The 19,078-nt window shown below is 31.4% G+C and overlaps 1 protein-coding gene across 1 annotated transcript in view; it reads left to right on the forward strand.

Annotated features, from left to right (window-relative positions):
- Window positions 1-19,078, forward strand: part of LOC108912284 (probable G-protein coupled receptor Mth-like 1) — a 227,511-nt gene that overhangs the window by 17,273 nt on the left and 191,160 nt on the right. Inside the window, exon 2 of the mRNA XM_018717484.1 lies at window positions 1,925-2,215. Coding sequence (XP_018573000.1) covers window positions 1,925-2,215 — 291 coding nt within the window. The remainder of the gene's footprint in view (window positions 1-1,924; window positions 2,216-19,078) is intronic.

A 19,078-nucleotide genomic window follows, 5' to 3' on the forward strand; every position in this document is an offset into this window, starting at 1 on the left:
CACGGAATTTTCTAATTGATCTTAAGTAGGATCTTCGCCAACAAATAATTTCATCTTTATCGATAAGAACTGACTTCCTGTTCTGCTTTTCCCAGCAAAAATTCAACTCTCGTAAGACGGCCCATAATTTGCTTCTACTGATTTTTGGCAAATCGTTGTCCTCTGAAAGTTCACTTAAAATTTTGTTTAGCGTTGGTATTTCTTTTTTAAAATAAAATGAGTGTACTTTTCTGCGAATGACATTTTTGAAGAAATCATCTATAACGACTTTTGACCTCCCTGTAGATGATTTTGGGGGATTTACAGTATCTTGTTCATTTTTTGTTTCCTTTAAAAGTCTGTAGATAGTCGATTTTCCAATCCCTGTCATTTTTGTTAGCATTAGTGTTACCCGATAATTACCTGAAACGAAATATTACCACGGCCATGGCTGGTTCTTATCTCGGGGTTTTATTACTCTCTTTCATTTCCAAACAGACTATAGCTGTATCCCTCACAGATTTTGCAAAAAAAAAACGCAAAAGAAATAGCAGAAATTTCTATAATTCATCCCCTCCTCCCGGTTTTGCGGCTCAAAAGGTCGGCTTGGCGATATTCATTGAATTTTCACTTATAATCTGCCTAGTGCTTGAATTATTTTCGGAAATTTTTCCGAAGGAACGCATTTTTTGAAAATTTCTAGAAAAATGCGTGATTGAGGAAAAATTTCTGGACATTAATTCAAGGACGTGGGGGATTCGGTAAGAAAATTTTCCACCCAAAATTTATTTTAAAAATTTGACGTTACATTTTGAAACTAATTTCGCCAAAATAAAGTTGGCTTGACAGGTAGACATTGTTTTGTGGTGCATGACATACTTTTTTCTTCTTAAACGTCACATAATTTAATAAAACATAAAAAAACAACACGTTCCTTTCACTTTAGTAATAAATGAGACATTTAATTTTTGATTTCAGATATTTGCAATACAATTCACTTAATATTACTAAAATAGAAGGAAAGTAAGTTTTTGTAGAAAAGTGATGTCTATGGCAGTTTATCAAAGATACTTACTAAAACATAAAAAACACATTCCTTGCACTTTAGTAATAAAAAAGGCATTTAATTTTTAAATTCAAATATTTATCTTTGCAGTACAATTCACTTAGTATTACTAAAATAGAAGGGAAGTAAGTTTTTGTAGAAATGCGATGTCTATGACAGTTTATTAATGATCCTTATTAAACATAAAAACAGCACATTACATTCACTTTAGTAATAAAAAAGGCATTTAATTTATTTTTGAATTCAGATATTTATGTAGTATGCAGTATAATTCACTTAGTATTACTAAAATAGAGGGAAAGTAAGTTTTTGTGGAAAACCGATGTCTGTGGCAATATATCAATGATTCTTAAAAAATCATAGCTGCAATTAAGTAGGTTTAGGCTTGTGATGTCAAAATCGTCTTCGCTATACGTCACGTTTACAGTCATTTTCTCTAGCTTCTAATTGTTTACAATGATTATATCATGGCAGTGAACAACCAAAAAACTAATTTAAAACCTTATAATATATGTAATTCTTGCACCAAAATAGGGGACAGTCTTATGTCTCATAAAAATTTAAAAGATTTGCCATATTTACTGAAAAAAACTGGAATCAGTCCGCATCAAGAAAACCTTTTCGCAGCTATTCAAAAGATTTTGGAGGAAGATATCCCATCTTTTTTACGTAAAACCAGGGCTCAGCAGAACATCATCAAATTTTATGCCAATTACTCAAAATTTTGGGTCAAATCAAATGTACAGACCACTTTTTGTTGTTGAACTACAGCATCGTAAACCAGCGTAAGCGTATTCCGATGAGCGAAAATCGCAAGACGCGCGTCGCAGACTGCACATCGTTCTTTAAGAAATGTTATTTTTAACTTTTTTTTTTCAGGTCGCTCCGCCAAAGTGATATCCTGCCCCGACTATGTGCAACCCCACGTCATGGTGGAGGCCACCAGAACAGAGACGGACCTCCGTTTCACCATCTACCCCATCGGCCTGGCGCTGAGCGTCATCTTCCTGGTCGCCACGCTGGCAGCGGGTTCGCTACTGCCAGCCAGCCACCACGTGTTGCATTGGCGTTGTCAGACCCACCACGTGGCCTGTCTAATGCTCGGCGATGTGCTTCTTTGCATTACCCACCTCTCGGGGAAGATAGAGTACGTGCCCTGCTTCCTGATTGGTGAGTAGTTACAGTTTTGTTGAATCAAAAAATATATTAGGTTTAATGGTGGGTTAATATACTCTTTTGGTGTCGATTAAAGTATATTTTACATTTTAACCCCTTCATTACGCCACTGACTGATTCAAAAGTAACAGAGAACTTGATTCCTGTGCATTTCGAATCGTGTATTCGGAATTTATTGTATACAGTATGTCCATGGTCGAAATGGGCAAGAGAGAAAATACTTTTATAAATAAATACCTACATAAATAAAAATCTTAGGTCATCAGGTTTTTAATTTAAAATTAAAAACTATTTTTCCCGAAATTTCTAAAAAAATCGTGGTTGGCCGTGCATTGTAACTGGATCATCGTAATTTCATCGTAAAATTTTGGGTTCATTGCGACATGTTATGGGTCAAAATAACCATTAACGGTTATTTTAGGGCCAAATAAGGTTTTGAATAAGAATTTGCGATATTTTTCGGAAAAACATTTACGACGAAGAATTCTGGTTGAAAGTGCCATGGTTCGATGTGATCATACGATGATGACCTTGGTCATGACCTAGAGGTCAGGTTCGAAGGTTCTTTGAAGGTCAAATCAAGTTACGAAATAGGGGAATTCTGTTTGCAGCCCCATTAAGTGAAGGCAAGATCGTTGTGGCCTAGCCAGTCAAAGCAGGATCGCTGTAAAACAGCCAATCAAGGCGACATTGCTTCGACCAAGGTCATAGCGACCTTGCCCTGACTGCCCCGGCCATAATAATCTTGCCTTAACTTAATGGGGCTGCAAACAAGGTTCTCCTATTTCGTAACTTGATTTGACCTTCAAATAACCCTCAAGCCTGACCTCTAGGTCACGGTCAAGGTCATTATCGTATGACCCCATTAAAACTTAACCAGAATCCTTCGTCTAAGTGATTTCCCGAAAAATTGCAAAATCTTATTCAGAACCTTATTTGGCCCTAAAATAAACGTTTATTGTCATTTTGATTCATAACATTTTCCGCTGTATTCATTTCCGGTGTCATATCTAAAAATCCAAGTGACCTTCAAATTACCTCAACGGTTAACCTTTGTGTCAAGGTTAAAGTCACCATCGAATGTCCCCCTCAGAACCCACCAACTTTTGTCTAAAAAGTTTCTCTTGGAAATACTTCGCTAACAATAAGATAATGCAATACGTTATTTAAAATGGGACACCGTGTATATAAAAGACTCATTCGATTCGTTCGCTTTAGCGAAATTTAGAAAGGTGTCCGGAATTTTAGAGATTCACACTGTATTTATTCTAGAACTGATACCTATTTGTTTCAACCTCGGTTTCAACTTTAAGCAACTGCATTACATAGTAGTACTCTTTATGGTAATACAGAAAAAAATGTAGGACAATGGTATGAATTAAATAAACAAAATTGCTTCATTCTGATGCTTAAACTTTGCTTAAAATTAATAATAATTAAAATTGTTAAAACTTATTGAGAACCTCTGGAATCGTCTCCGACTTGCATATTTCATAAAAGGAGGTGGCTATAAATTGCGTATTGTTAGCTTTTTTGTTCTGTTTTTGTAGTAAACACAAAAATCGCTAATTCTGGGTAATTATTATTTCTACTTTAGTTTCATACGGAATTGTCTTATTTTTGTAAAAAAACCTTTGTCTTTGAAGTATATATCATGAAGTATGTATGAGCCATCGGTAGAATCAGCGGTTCCAAAAAAGTTCTCATCGTATCAATGTGATACCTGCACAAAATATTTCTACGAATAATATGGAATTTTACGTCGATCTTCGCTAATACCATCCGTGATTTTCATCTCGGCAGGTCTGTGTGCCCCTACAGGCGATTAAGTTTGCACCCCCTTTCTAATCAGCGAACTGTGAAAGCAGTTCTGCTAACTGCAGTCTAGTTACTGTCGAAAAAACTCCTAGGGTCGTTTGCTAAAACATATTGAAGATAGAGACGCAAATAGGGGTGCATAGAACGGCTCTATTATTCATCTGTTTATAGGGGAGGTTCCTTGGGGAGGCGGCAGTCGTTTGCCGTTCTCGTTACCCTCGGATGATATTAATTAGGGGGTTAATGCATTATTAAAAATTTCAGCGTTTGCGACTTCTGGGAATGCAAAGTTTAAATGAACTTTTAATGATAATACTCGAGGAAAAGTTGTTTGTTGATACGAGGTGGTTCAATAGATAATATTTTAAGTACTATTTGAAACAAAATGCTCTGTCTATTTCATTTGTGAATTATTTTATGAAAAGTTCTTCAGTTTTGAATTAAACTACACTACGCAACAAAATTATCGCAACAAAATACTTACCATTTTTCTAATGCGCATGGCTTCGTCAATTTTCATCGTATCAAAACGATTTTTTTTGTAGGTAATTATTTGTACTCTAAGAAAAAATGTTGGCAGTATTCGTTAGAAACATACGAAGAAAATGGCATAACTTGGTCAAAAAAGATCATAGATGCGATTTTTTTTCAAATTGCTTGTTAGAAAGTGCACTTTACTATGGTCTATGTGTTATTTTTGAAAAAAATGGGGACGATCCAGGTAACGCGTGAAGGAATCAAATTGTTTAAGAAAAAGAAATGCTTTATTAGGACAAGGAGATGCGGCTTCAACTCTTTTCGACTTTTTAAAGTACAGATAATTACCTACAGAATGAAAAAAAATTGTCTTGACACGATGATAATTGACAGTTATACGGATTAGAAAAATGGCAAAATTTCGATGAAAAATTTTGTTGCAATAATTTAATTGCGAAGTGTAGGTATATGTTATTTTGAAATTAAATGTCAGGCTACTGGAATATAACTATTAAACAAACAAACAAAAACTTATCAACATTCTAAAGCTCTTAAGTGGCTCTTTGATTCTACCTTTTTTGTTTAAAATTTAAAAAAATAAGTATCTGCCCATTACAAAAATGTCCATTAACCGAATTTATTTAATATTTTGAGACTGTTGTTTTGTTTAAATTTCGGTAAGTAATAATGTCTTTTTTTTACAGTGTTCATAAATTAATCGTATATAATATCAGAAGATGCTTTTGCCCGGAAATGCTTATTCAGGTTTTTGGTTTTTGTGGCAAGTGTAACCTTTATTTCTCATTTACTTGAATAAAATCTGAATCTAATCTTATAAACATAAAAATACAAGAGCAATTTTATCTTTTGGAAGATCAAAATGAAGAAAAAAGAAACTAACTAGACCATTGTCTCGAATGATATTTGACAAGAATATTTTGTCATATTTACTTTTATATTTTTGAATTCAGTTCACTTTGCTTAACTTTGTTAGCCTAGTAACAGACATACAAAACATGAATATTGGGTTCTATTAGCTACAAAAATTCAGTACACATGAGTTTTGTTGGTATAATAATGGAGTGATTGGTGAATCAAAACAAGAGAGATTGCTTATAATGCTATAAATGAAATAGTATAAAAATGACATGATTGATCCAAATTTAATAAAAATAAAGATGACATTTGAATTGATTATATTGTAATCCATATTGAACATGATTTGGCAGATTTTGATGGCTAACTATGAAATGAGAGACTTTTGACTTTATTCTGAGTATGTAAAATCAGTTAAGAGTTGACACTTTTTCTCTAATATGATTTAAATTTAATTATTATTGAGTAATTTTGTACTATGATTTTTTTTTTCATAGATAGTTTGTTACCGACAGAAAGTGTATCAAATTTGAAAAAATTTAACTGAACTAAGTTATCGTAAAATATTAATGAAAAAAAATTTTGAACTTCATTAATTTTAAATTTTCGAAGTGTTATGAATAGAATCTCCATCAAATGTTTTTTTCCTATAAAAATCTCTTGTTTGCTATCAAAGAAAAACAACTTCTCTAGCTCATAATTGATTTGTCCGAATATCCATTAGCAAAAACTATTTACTAATTTCACGGATGTCTTGAGTGTAAGTGGAAGCCACATAAGGCTTATCTAAAAACCGAATTACGCAAATCATACTTAGGTATCTATCGGTTTCTGGTTAGTCTCAATTTGTTCCCAGATCATTGCCACCGACAACAGGTCGTATATTGGAATCCATTACAGACGTTAATTGGACACTTCATGTGGCTCCAACGCAACATTCTGCACTCAACATAGTTTTTATTAGGCTAGCGGAAATTTTATTTACAGATATTAGTGCCCACGCAAGCCGGTGTACTTAAAAATAGGAGTAGTTAGATTTTATGGCATTAGAGATATACAAAATCGGTATGTTCTTGGTTGAGATGGATTGATTGAACTGCAAACCATGCCGAAAAGTCTTTTTTTTTAATTTAATTTTTGCTGTAAAAATTATTTTAAAGTTAAGTGAGCTAGTTGTCTTCAAAGAATTTTTAGTTTTAACTACTAAATTTTTAACTAATGACACTGTGTGAAACACATACTCTACGGACTACAGCACAGTTCAGCAATGAATTACGCTAGCAATATCTAGTAAACAACTCAGATTATTCGTCAGCAGAATCAGCAGAACTCTCTGATAGATTCTTATAGATCATTTGAGCTTTTCAACTACTCATGGTATTGACACAGTATTTTGTTATTAGTTCAGTGGCATAATTATGATTATATATTATTTATATTTAGAAACAATGATCACATTGCATTATTGCCATTGTCTTACCACAACATTACAACTCTGTCATCAAAAATTGGATCGCCTGACAAATTTGTAGAAGGTACTAGTCATGATACTATTACTAGTAATAGTATCATAACTAGTACCTACTACAAATTTGTTTTGGGTACTAGTAAAGATAATATAAAATAGTCTGAAGGTAAATATGATTATTTCAACAATATACCGGCCTTGTACTATGTGCTATTTCACTATCCATAATCTTCAATCAAACCCTCGTATTAGGTGCCTTTCCTGATTTTTGGATGCAGTCTTTCCTGTGCTCTGTTTTTAATAATGGGAACAAAAATGATGTTGAAAATTATAAAACTATCGCTATTTTGTGTAAACTTTCTATACTGTTTAAAATTATTATTCGCGAACATAATTCTTTTTAGACAAAAAGTTATGTATTGTTATGCTACCCAATTCATTGCTGCATCTTTGGATCTCAAAAGTTAAGTGTGGTAATAACCGATTACAGATTAGGTGACCATGTGTTGGATAGTTTTGGTTATGTCCAAGATTTAGATGTTATATTTAATGCCAAATTAACATTTTCTGTTCATATTACTGAATGCAATGAGTGAGAAGAATTGGGTTTTGTTTTGCTAACAGTAAAGCTGTCAAGAGTATTTCCACTCTACATCTTATATACAGGGTGGCCAAAAGAAAACGAAACAGAGCCATTTTCAGGAACTGCGTCAAAATTGTGGAAAAACGCTCAGACCCGTCGATTTTAGATTAAAGGGGGACATTTTTTGCTGGTATTTTTGATTCCGCCACTTTCACCCCCAAGCAAGGGTAAGCATCACCCCAAAATATTTAAATGGCATTGGAGGTTGAGTTATATTTATTTTGAAAGCTCCTACAATTCTCTTTACAACATACTAAATTTTATAATTCCGCCCAATACTTTGAAAAAAATTTACATTTTAAAACTTAAATTATGTTTAGTTGCTTACTTACTACTTAGTTGATTAAATGTTCAAACCGAGGGTTGGATAACTCAATAAAAATTTGTACACAGATTTTAAATCCTGAGTAATTAGGACTGATTTAAGTACTATTTTTTAATTATCCAGATTTAACATGATTTAATTGAGAAATAAAGATTTAAAAACTTATTAAATTTGATTTAAGTAGATTTACTTAGATTTAAGGAAATTTAGTTAGATTTAAGATACTGGATGTTGATTTATATTGATTAAAATGTGATTTCAAGCGAATTAATTGGATGTGACTTAATGATTTATTTAATTTTAAACCAGAAATTTAATACAGATCAATATTATTGAATTTTTTTGCCTCAGTTTTTGTTATAGTTAAAATGATTTTACTAATGTGAATTACCAAAGTGGAAGCAAACTTCTAATTATCAATGTTTTTTTTTTTGGTTATTTGCTTACTTACTATAAGCGTGAAAATAAGTTACAAAAATAAAACAATTTTTAACATGTTATATTTCTATATATTTTTTAAATCTTTATACATTTTCTCAATCTATACTGTATCATATCTCATAATTGTAAAAGGTTCGTTTCTACATAAGAGAATGGGTCCATAAAACATAAAATTTTTCTCTACCTCCTGAACGTCTTCCTTTTTGGCCATACTTATATAATTTTCTAAATCTTGTTTCAAAAATTTTATTCTTATTTGTCTCCTAATTCTACAGGGTGTTTGGAAAGGTTTGTACAAAATTTAAGGGGGTGAAAGTAGAGCCAAAAATAGTAAAAAAAGTTCCTATAAACATTGGCCCTCCGGAGCACCGTTATTGAGATATGGCTCTCCGGGTCTTATCATTTGGATATTTTTTAAAATAACTTTCTTCCTGATTAAGATAACGGAATCAAAATTGTAGGTAATAATAATTATACCATAAGTGTCTTTAACTGCCATAAGTTTCATCAAAATCGATTATAAATAAGGATAGTTTTGTAACTACTCTTAACAGAAAATTTTCGAATTTTTTTTATTCCTTTGAATTAGCAAATAATATTTTTTAATGAATTGGACTTTTTTGAAGAAAAAATTTCCCTTCTTTTTTTCCGAATCCTGCGTAGTTTAGTCAGAAATACTTATTTTTTAAATAATGTATGGCTCAAAACACTAACTTTTTTTTAACATTTTCACATAGTAGCCGTCTTTTATAGTGACAGTTTATTTGTAATGGTATTAATGATTGTCACTTTCGCGTGCTAAGATTTAAATTCTTAGGTTTCTTTATTTTCTTAGTTGTGATCTTTGTGCTCAACTTTGCATTTCATTCGATTTTTTTGCAACCATGAACCATCATGCTTTTACTAACCGTGAATATGCCGATATGCATTTCATTTATGATTTTGTAATGGAAATAGTCTGGCGGATCAAAGAGAGTATCGGCATCATGGTTAGTAAAAGCATGGTTGTGAAAAAAGTGAACTTATTTTTTAAATCGTACCGTTTCGGAAATAGATGGCGTTAAGGTAGGAATTTTTTTCCCGTTTTTCCCTAATAACTTTTGAACTTAATAATACTTTTAATGATGATTTTCACAAACGTCAGTTTATACAAATCACTGGGAGTTTTGTTTTTCATGGGTTGCTATAACATTAAATGAAATTTACGTGGCTGGGGCGCTACCTCGGGCGCTACATTATCACGAATTTCATTGAATATCTTAGAAACAAGGCCAAATATCGAAAAAAAACAAGAGGCCAAAAAATTTTTAAATTTATGAGGCAAAGGTGGTTTACTGCTGTTTTATTGAAATTAATTAATTTTTTAAAGTTTTGAAATAATGTAAGAGGGGGATAGCACACAAAATACACTTCTAAGTGGGGTAAATGGTTCAATCTTAAGGAGCTTATGTTAAGATCATAAGGTGTATTTGTGTTCCGAATTTCATTTCAATCGGATGAGTATAGTAGTTCAAAAGTTATGCGGGAAAAAACCGGGAAGAAATTCCTATTTCAACGCCCTCTATATCCAAAACGGTGCGATTTAGGAAATAAGTTTATATCATGAATGAACATTATTTTATTTTGTACAACTAATAAGTCTCCATAATTTGATAATATAATCATGATCAATGAAATACATCATGAGCAGAGCGGTGATATGCGGTATAGCTAAATTTTTAGTAGATTTCTTAGTCTGCGAAGAACTACTCGCCCTTAAAATGTCACTCTAATTTATGAACCTGTAATTATGTATTTTTTAAATTTTAAGTTACCTACACCTACTAATAGCTATATTGTTTAACAAAATTTTACTGATCTTATTACTATGTGATATCTACTTAGTGAAATCTTAACCACACATACGTTTTTAAGAAATATTTATGAATAGTCGCCTCGATAGTCACCTTCTTCGTCACTGCTTTCATCTTTGTTAGGCTGCTCAATATCTTGGTCTGTATTTGATTTTAAAATAGGTTTGTAGTATTCATGACCTATTGTTTCAATATCAATTTTCAAATTTGAGAACATGGCCTTAGCGTACATTAATGCTTCTTTTATAATTAGTGATATTTCATCATCTGATGGTATAGTTTCCATAGTTGGTGTAGAAGAGTTCCCCAGTTTTGTATATTATACTCACTGAACAGGCGGGTGCTTGAGTGGGCGAATTTCGTTAGCTTTGTTTATGCATGTTTCCATTGGCTATTGTGAATTAAGGAGGGAAGTTTATGGATTTATGAAGATTTAAATTACGATTTAATAGATTTATAAATATTTTTTGACGATTTATAGTGATTTATAGGGATTTAAAGGGATTTTAATAGATTTAACGCTTTAAAAGGTGATTTAAACAGGTCTTAAGTCATATAAATTGATTTAAAAACAACTTTATTGATTTAATAAAATTTATAGAGATTTAATTTTATCTGAGCTGAGAATGTACACGGATTTAAGGGAGTTGTCCACCCCTCGGTTCAAACTGATGACCGCCCGCTTCCATACAAGAATAAAGATTTTGTTCGAAACGTTCGCGCACAATCCGAAGCATTTCCGGAGTGATTCGACAGCATTCGTCGACGATTCTTTGACGCAAATCTTTCAGCGACGCTGACTGTGTTTTATAAATTTTACTTTTTAGGTATCCCCACAAAAAGGAATCAAGGGGCGATAAATCCGGTGATCGTGGAGGCCACTCAATGCCGTTTTTTCTCCCAATCCAATTCCGTAGAAAACGTTGGTCGAAATACTGACGGACAATTAACGCATACCTAATGCGGAGGAGCACCGTCCTGTTGAAAAATCAAATGATCTTCATCATACTCTGGAACATTTTCAATAATATCAGTCAAGGCAGGGTCAATAGCGTCTTCCAGTAATTGCAAATACATTTGGCCAGTCAAATTACCAGGTAGAAAAAAAGGACCCACCAACCGGTCACCGAAAATTCCAGCCCATACATTTAATTTTTCCGGTTGCTGTGTATGCACCTCGTGAAAAACTCTTGGGTTTGAATCGGACCAATAGCGGCAATTATGACGATTTACAGTCCCATCCAAGAAAAAACTGCATTTATCAGAAAAACAGATGTTAAAAAGGAACTGTCACACTAAAACTAACTACTCAAAACTACTCAGAATTCAATGCGAACACAAACTAATTCAACACAAGGTTAAATGATAGCAATGCAATGACAGCGCCAGCCTCCCGCTATTTGACAGTCTTAACACTCATACGTCACAAATTGCTTGACCAATTAGGGACCGTTTTCGCCCACCTAATTATATTTTCTGCACTTTAAATAAATTTTCTTTCGAAAGAAAATTTGATGCAACTTCCTCATTGTTATATAACATCTACAGAAAAAGTGCAACAGAGTTTTTAAATTGGTAATAATTATAGACAAAATGAACAAGAAATAAGGAATTTGTGCGTTGCCTTGTCAGTGCTCGGTAGTTTATTTAAACAATTTTCGCACCATTCTAACGGCGTAACTGGCAAGAATTCGTTCTATTTCCACGGACTGATACCAAAGACTACCGCGACCTCCAAATCCAACCGAAACGCATTCGGCATTGTTTTCAGAAGCTAGGATTCAAGGCCGGGACAAGCGAGAGAGTCTACGAACGTGTTAAATAAGCATAACGGTATGACATTGTCGTTCGCTGATGCATTGCCCGCTCAAAAAGAATATTTCCCATACGGTCGCTTGGAATCGCCATATCGAGACACCTCTGACCCAAATTTAAGCGGGCCAACCGTTCAGATGGTGTCGCAGCACCGCCAAGTGTGATGGGATTAGTAGTTATTATTATAAAACCGTAATGAAGCGCGAATAGTCCAATTAGCCGTATTTGGCGCCCGATCGCCGCTATTTTACCGTACATGACTGGTTGTGAGTCATTATTTAAATCGCCACCATATATCACTATTCAGCTTGGGGATTTCAGTTTTTACCGTAAGATTTATGGAAACGTTGACTCTTTAACGACATCTGCGTTCAACGTTGGCGTTTCTGCATCTGACATTAAGAATACATATTTGTTTTTTTTTTAATAATTTTTCAATGTTATTGTCTTATTGTCTTTTTAGTTATGACTTTTATTGGGCATTTAAAATTTGTAAAAGTGAAATGATCTTAAATTTTTGAAATAAACTCCATTAAAAAATTAAGGGCGCCATATTCTTTAAATAGTGTTTTCCACAAAGACAAATAATTTCAAACATTTAATAACTGAATAATCTAAAGCTTATCAAATAATAGGAATGTTATGTCATGCCATCTGGGTATTTTCAAAGACGCCGCAGTGAAACGAATAAACTGGTGCAAAAAACGATCACACTGTCAAGGTTTTAAGTACTGAAATATACGAAAATACTAACTTTTTTATATATAACCACATGTAAATATTATAACATTTACTTGCTTAGTCCTACATATAAAATTGTTTACTTTTATTTAGAAGTACGTGAAAATAATTCTCAAAATGTGGGGTTAGGATAACAACAAACGCTTTGTTTTCAATTATTATTTTATTTGAGTAAATTTAAATAGTAACAAATAGATTTTATTTTTGTGCTTACTTTTATTCCAAACGTTTTACTTTTCAATATTTCAGTACCTAAAAACGCCAGAAATTTGACTAGTTCTCGGCCAGGGATATGGCCACCTTAAGGAATCAAATTTTTGTTGTGAATTTTGGAATTTCGTGAATAATGGTCGTATCAAGAAAAAAAAAGAAGCACCTTGAAGCTTGAAAATTCTTGGTTTGAAATCTTGAGATGAAAAATTTCACTCTCGGCGCAGTCAACAGAAATAATGCAAGGCAAAAACTTTTTTTTTCAAAACTGCCCATGGGCTCAAAAAAATTTTTTGTCTTTGTCTTAATGTCAGGGTCATTAGCCTGATTCCTCAGATTCAATTTGTTTTTTTTATTTTTTGTATGATTATTTCTCGTTAAGATATCGGCTATTGAGTGAAAAGTCAAGCTTTTTTTTTGTCATCGATATCTCGTGAGCTGATGATCGTACACCGAACGGAAGGAGGGTTTTGGAAACTTAAATCAATCCTCTTCAAGCGCCTTTTCATATGTTTGAGAAAAGACATTTTTATTTATACAGGGTGAGCCATTAGGGTGAGAAAGTAAAATAACTCCCCATGTTTTTAATAATACAGAAAAAAGTGTATATAAAAGTTATACAGAATCAAAAAACCTGAAGGACGAAATTAATTTGAAACATACAGGGCGATGAGTAAAAACGGGGCACGCCAAATATTATATTTTTTAAATGGAACACCCTGTATGTTTTTAAATATGGATTTCTGAGAAAATTCTATATATGGCAATATAAACAGTTTAACATTTTAGTGCGGGGTTGCCAAGTTATGTAGAGAATTCTTCGAATTTTGGAAAAAACATGACCTCGAAGAAGTTGTATTAACTTTTAGCACTTGGAGTAAAAATATTTGACAGAGTTAGGCAAAGACTATGTTAGCTAATATCTATATTTTATAAAGGGCAATTTTAGAAAGTTCAAACTTAATTTTCTAAAATTTTTCAAATGGAACACCCTGTATTTTATTGTTCTATTTTGTTCACATATCAGTCCACTTCAACTTTTATTAAATATGTTCTACACCTAAAGTTGTTAGTTTTTAAGATAGAGAGATTTTAGGTCACACGAGATGGCTTTGGAAAAAACTGTCACATTGTGTCAAGTTGTCAGTTCATAGTTTATCATTCCATTTTGAGTTAATTTTATGAGTTAATATTTATTTGTGGTATTCTCTAAAATAATAAAATTAATTTTTTTCAGAAATGTTGCTATATCTTAAAAACTAACAACTTTATATATGGCATATAAACTTTAACTGTTTATATGCCATATATAGAATTTTCTCGGAAATCCATGTTTAAAAATATACAGAGTGTTCCATTTAAATAATGTATTATTTGGCGTGTCCCATTTTTACTCATCGCTCTGAATGTTTCAAATTAATTTTGTAGTTTAGGTTTCTTGATTCTGTACAACTTTTGTATAAACTTTTTTCTGTATTATGAGTAACAAAGGAGTTATTATACATTCTCACACTAATAGCCCACTCTGTATGTACTCAGTATTAATTTAAAAAAGTGCAAAAAATTACTTTTTCTGCTGTTTTGGAAAATCAACGACTGCTTTGTAAATATTACGAAAAGTATCAATGTTTGTTAGGATTTTTTTTAGCTCAATACATACCTATGAAGCTTATAAATATTGAAATCGATCGGTAGCACCGTTTTTTTTTTACTGAATCGTCAAAGTTTTATAAAAAGTTAAAGGATCAGGTTTACTGCTTCTTAAACAAAAATTAATGGTGATTGAGATGAAACAAACAATTTTTGTTTTATTTTTTCACAATTTCGCGTTAAATTCTCATCAAATAACGAAAAAAAGTTCAAAATAAAAAAAAATCGAATTTTTCAAATATTTTTGCGTTACCTTTTTTACAATTTCACATTTCATGTTTCAAATGTCGAAAAAAAAATGTGTTTAAATAAAAATGTTTTTTCGACATTTGATAAGTATTCAATGTGTCATTGTGAAACAATAACGAACAAATTTGGTTTTTTTTCAAAACTGATTTTTTTTTCAAAATTGATTTTTTTTAGATATTTGATGAGTATTTAACGCGAAATTGCGAGAAAAATAAAAATAACGCGAAGCTACAGCCTTTCAAAAATAATTAAAAAAACTGAACATTTTCCTGCTCCCTCAATTTTTTGCTTTTGCTTTTTGAGTTTATAATTATTTTTAACTTCTATTCTAACAGTTTTTATATACCTCGATTGGAAACCGTATTTTCTTATTCTGTTATTTTTTACAGATAAAAGATAGTTTAAAAATTTTTTTAAAATTAAATTTTCTAAAGTTTTTGTGAAAGAAAATGGTTTTATTTTTGATAAAAATAGATTGTGTAAATTAAGTCCTTATCATTTTTGTTACGTTTGTGAACAATTCATATTTGCAAAAAAGAAAGACTTACATCGAAATATCTTAAAACAGTATATCTGCATTATTTTGGATTGTCAGTGAGTCATCAAGACAAAAAACGGGCGCTATATATTTTCTGTGAACAGGATATTCTAATATGTTGGGCATCGGGAGAAAAAGTTTATCTACAATTTAGATCACTAATGGTGTGGATCACGAAAATGATTGTTTCTGTATGACAAATACTGCCGATTTTAATTAAAAAAACTTAAAATTAAATATGAAGACGTTTCATCAGTCACAGAACCGATTTTACATCAGAAACTGCCACATCCCGTATATTTAAGGTTGACCATTAATGAAGATAGTAAAAATCTGTATGTGGATGTTGATTCTAATGAAGATTTCACGTTCAAATTGCTCTGACCTTAGATTTCTTTCCATAACTTAAATTTTTACTAATTTAATTGTAATACATCTCCTAATCAGACTTTAATTGGCAAAATTTCAATACATATGACATCGACTACTAACAGTACTATTAAAATAATATAAATAAATAGATAAATAACTATGGTGATTTAAAAATGAGAAAAATATATTCAAATTTGATTTTGAAGTGTATGTAATATACGATTATTAAATTTGTTTTTATGACATTTCAGTACTTCCAATATTTCGAAGTAACAATGAATTAACGGCGTTATCGCCTTTTTTCAAATTAACCTCCCGATGCAGCTGAAAGATATCCCTAATTAATTCATGTAATTATTTATAATTACCACTGTTCCGAAGTTTCAGGTCAAGTCCAATTAATGTCTTATACCCACAGAGATAATTAATTGGATAAGTGAATTGAAAATACAAATAAATAAACATCTTGCAGTTCAGCAAAAAAACAAATTATTGGAATTGGATTAGTTCTCGGGCAAAACTTAAAAAACTGAGCTTCCTTTCAGGTGTGTCGCCAAGTGCCAATTAAGGGACATTGCAAAGTCACTAACGACTCGATAACTTCATGATATTAAGATTTTGCGGAACTAATTAAATTAAGAATTACATAAATAATACTTTTTAATTTAATTCGTATAAATTTGCACAGAGAATGCACCTTCATTTTTTGACAGTTCATTGTGTTACAGTTACACTGTTTATTGTAATGGAAACCTAACTAGCGAAAAGGAGATTCTTCTCATGCTTTTCAAAAATATGTGGTTCTAATTACTTCAAAAAGTAAAGAAGTTATTGTTGACTAAAAACAAATGAACTGTACAGGGTGGCAGATTTTCTGAGGGAAGGTTCCAAAATTTATCGTCAGATCTCGCCCAAAATCGCAAAATCAGAGTATATGTAGTCAATGGCATACAAAGAAACATTAAAAAAATGGGTATCTTGCTCTTTCACACAGAACATGTCACACATTAAATTTCACATAGGTATTTATGGAATGTAAAAAAATTTAAAAAAATATAAAACTGAGGTGTTATCTAAATATTATTTTCTCTATCGTGTTTAGTAAACATTGGTTGCATTGGTGTAACTCAAATCTAAATAGAAAATAAAATTTCTCTAATGTTAGGTGTAATGATGCACTAATAATAAGCATTTTCGATAATCAAAATCATTGAAATAACAAAACGGTATTTAATTAATAATAACGAAATTGTTAAAACTTATTGAGAACCTCTGGAATGGTCCCCGACTTCCATACTACAGAAAGAGAGGTGAATAGTTGTGGGCGTATCGACGTGTCGTTGGCTTTTTTATCCCGCTTTTTGAAATAAACACAAAAATCATTAGTTCTGTTTTAGGAAATCATCATTTTTTACTTTAGTTTGCATTGGATATGAAATTGTGAAAATTATTAGTAAAAACATATTTAAATAAAGTGAATATATTTACTAGATTCTTACTTTTAACTGTGTTATATTTTTTGCGGAAGAACACTATGCATATCATCATGTGTGTATTAATAAATGCGAATAAACATACTGAAATGAAGACAGGGATACACTTTTGAAAACTGCGGGTTAACTGTAAATCTTTATGTACAACGATTTCTAAATAGGCAAGTACCAACACTTGTAAACGAGACAGACTGGAATCAGGGCTTCCAAAAAAGTTTTCATCGTACCAGTGTTGTAAGTTAGTGGGTACAGAAAAATGTATTCTGTATGCAAAAAGTATTTATGTTAATCAAGTTTTCTTATCTCGATTTATTTATCCTTCAAATATCATCTCCAATAACTTAAAAAGTAAACAAATTATATCGAATATCTTAATCTGAAGATTTATATCAAAAAGTCTTAATAATCGAGATAACTAAACATGATGACATTGATACTTTATAAATTAATTATTAGAATAATTTTTCTATAAAAAACCTAATTTTTATGTGAATTTCCATTATAAACAAAACGTGATTATTAAAATATAATTTTTTCTAAAATTAAACATACATTGGGGTGGCCTAAAAAAAAACAAATATATTTTTTGGCGTCTTGTGAAAATATGTTATTTTATCATGTTTTAAGAGCCCCCTCAAAAAATCANTACATCCTGGACAGATTTACCTTCGCGCAACTCACTCGATTTCAAAAATACAATACCTATGTACGCTTTCAGCCACGAAATTTGAATAATTCAAAATTTTTCGAATTTTCACCACCAACAACGGCGAAGACAACATTTTTAACATTATGGCGATGTTTCACATTGTATTATCCTGTATAAATTTTGTTCGTGCAACTCTCTCGCTTTCGACAATGCCTATGTATTAGGATGGCCCAAAAATAACGACTATTTATATATAAATATTTGATATTCACAGTGCGGTAGTAAATTTTGCCTCGAGAAATTTTTTAAGTGTCATGATTTATTTCTATTCTTTTGTTCATCAAATTCAATAAAAAAATTATTAGTTCGTTGATATTTATTTTTAGAGGTCGATCGAAAACATTTTAGGTACACTATTTTTAAAGTTAAAATAATTATGAGTGACCTTTAAAAATTAAAATATCGATTTGAAATTTTCAGAATGAAATGATAAAATAACGAGAAGAAAAATTTAAAAAAATATCAATTTTTGACGATTTTGGAAATTTTTATTTTATATTCGTTTTTTTTTTTTGGGTCACCCTAATACATATCTGATAAGGACTGAAAACTAGGAATACAAATGTTTAATTAGAAATAAAGAAACATTTTTAAATAAATTACCTCCATAAATACCAGAAACTTGATTATTAAAATACAGGAAATAGCGGCAATAATGAGACAAAATTAAATGGGTCAGCACCTTTCTAAATAATAACCTCTACGCCTACAGAAATATTGATAAATGAGTTTTTATGTGCAATTTTCCATTAATTTATAGCAGTCTTTTGAACGAGGGCTTTAGAAAAATCTAAGCAATATAGAAACAATATCTCTTCACTGTTCCGATTATACAAGTTTTCTTCAGGGTATAAGACTGTTTACAAGCTGACAATACATTCAGAATAAGCAAAAAAACGCATATTTTTATTTCCTATGTTTATCACGATATTTCCTGAACTTTACACGCTTGTTGAATCTACAGAAAATCGCGTATGGTATTATAAACATAATCACACCCCGCAGAATGCTTTTATGAAACTATTAACACATGAATTAAATAATAATTATTGAGTATTTTTACAAAATTCTCGACAAAACAGGAAAGCTACATTCCGATGATTACATCCCCATGTTTTTCGTGATTTTTCACCGCGAAAAATTAAAGGAACCCTTATATTTCAACATTTTTATAGTTTA

Source organism: Anoplophora glabripennis, unplaced genomic scaffold (assembly GCF_000390285.2).
Source record: "Anoplophora glabripennis isolate ALB-LARVAE unplaced genomic scaffold, Agla_2.0 scaffold35, whole genome shotgun sequence".
Lineage (NCBI taxonomy): Eukaryota > Metazoa > Arthropoda > Insecta > Coleoptera > Cerambycidae > Anoplophora > Anoplophora glabripennis.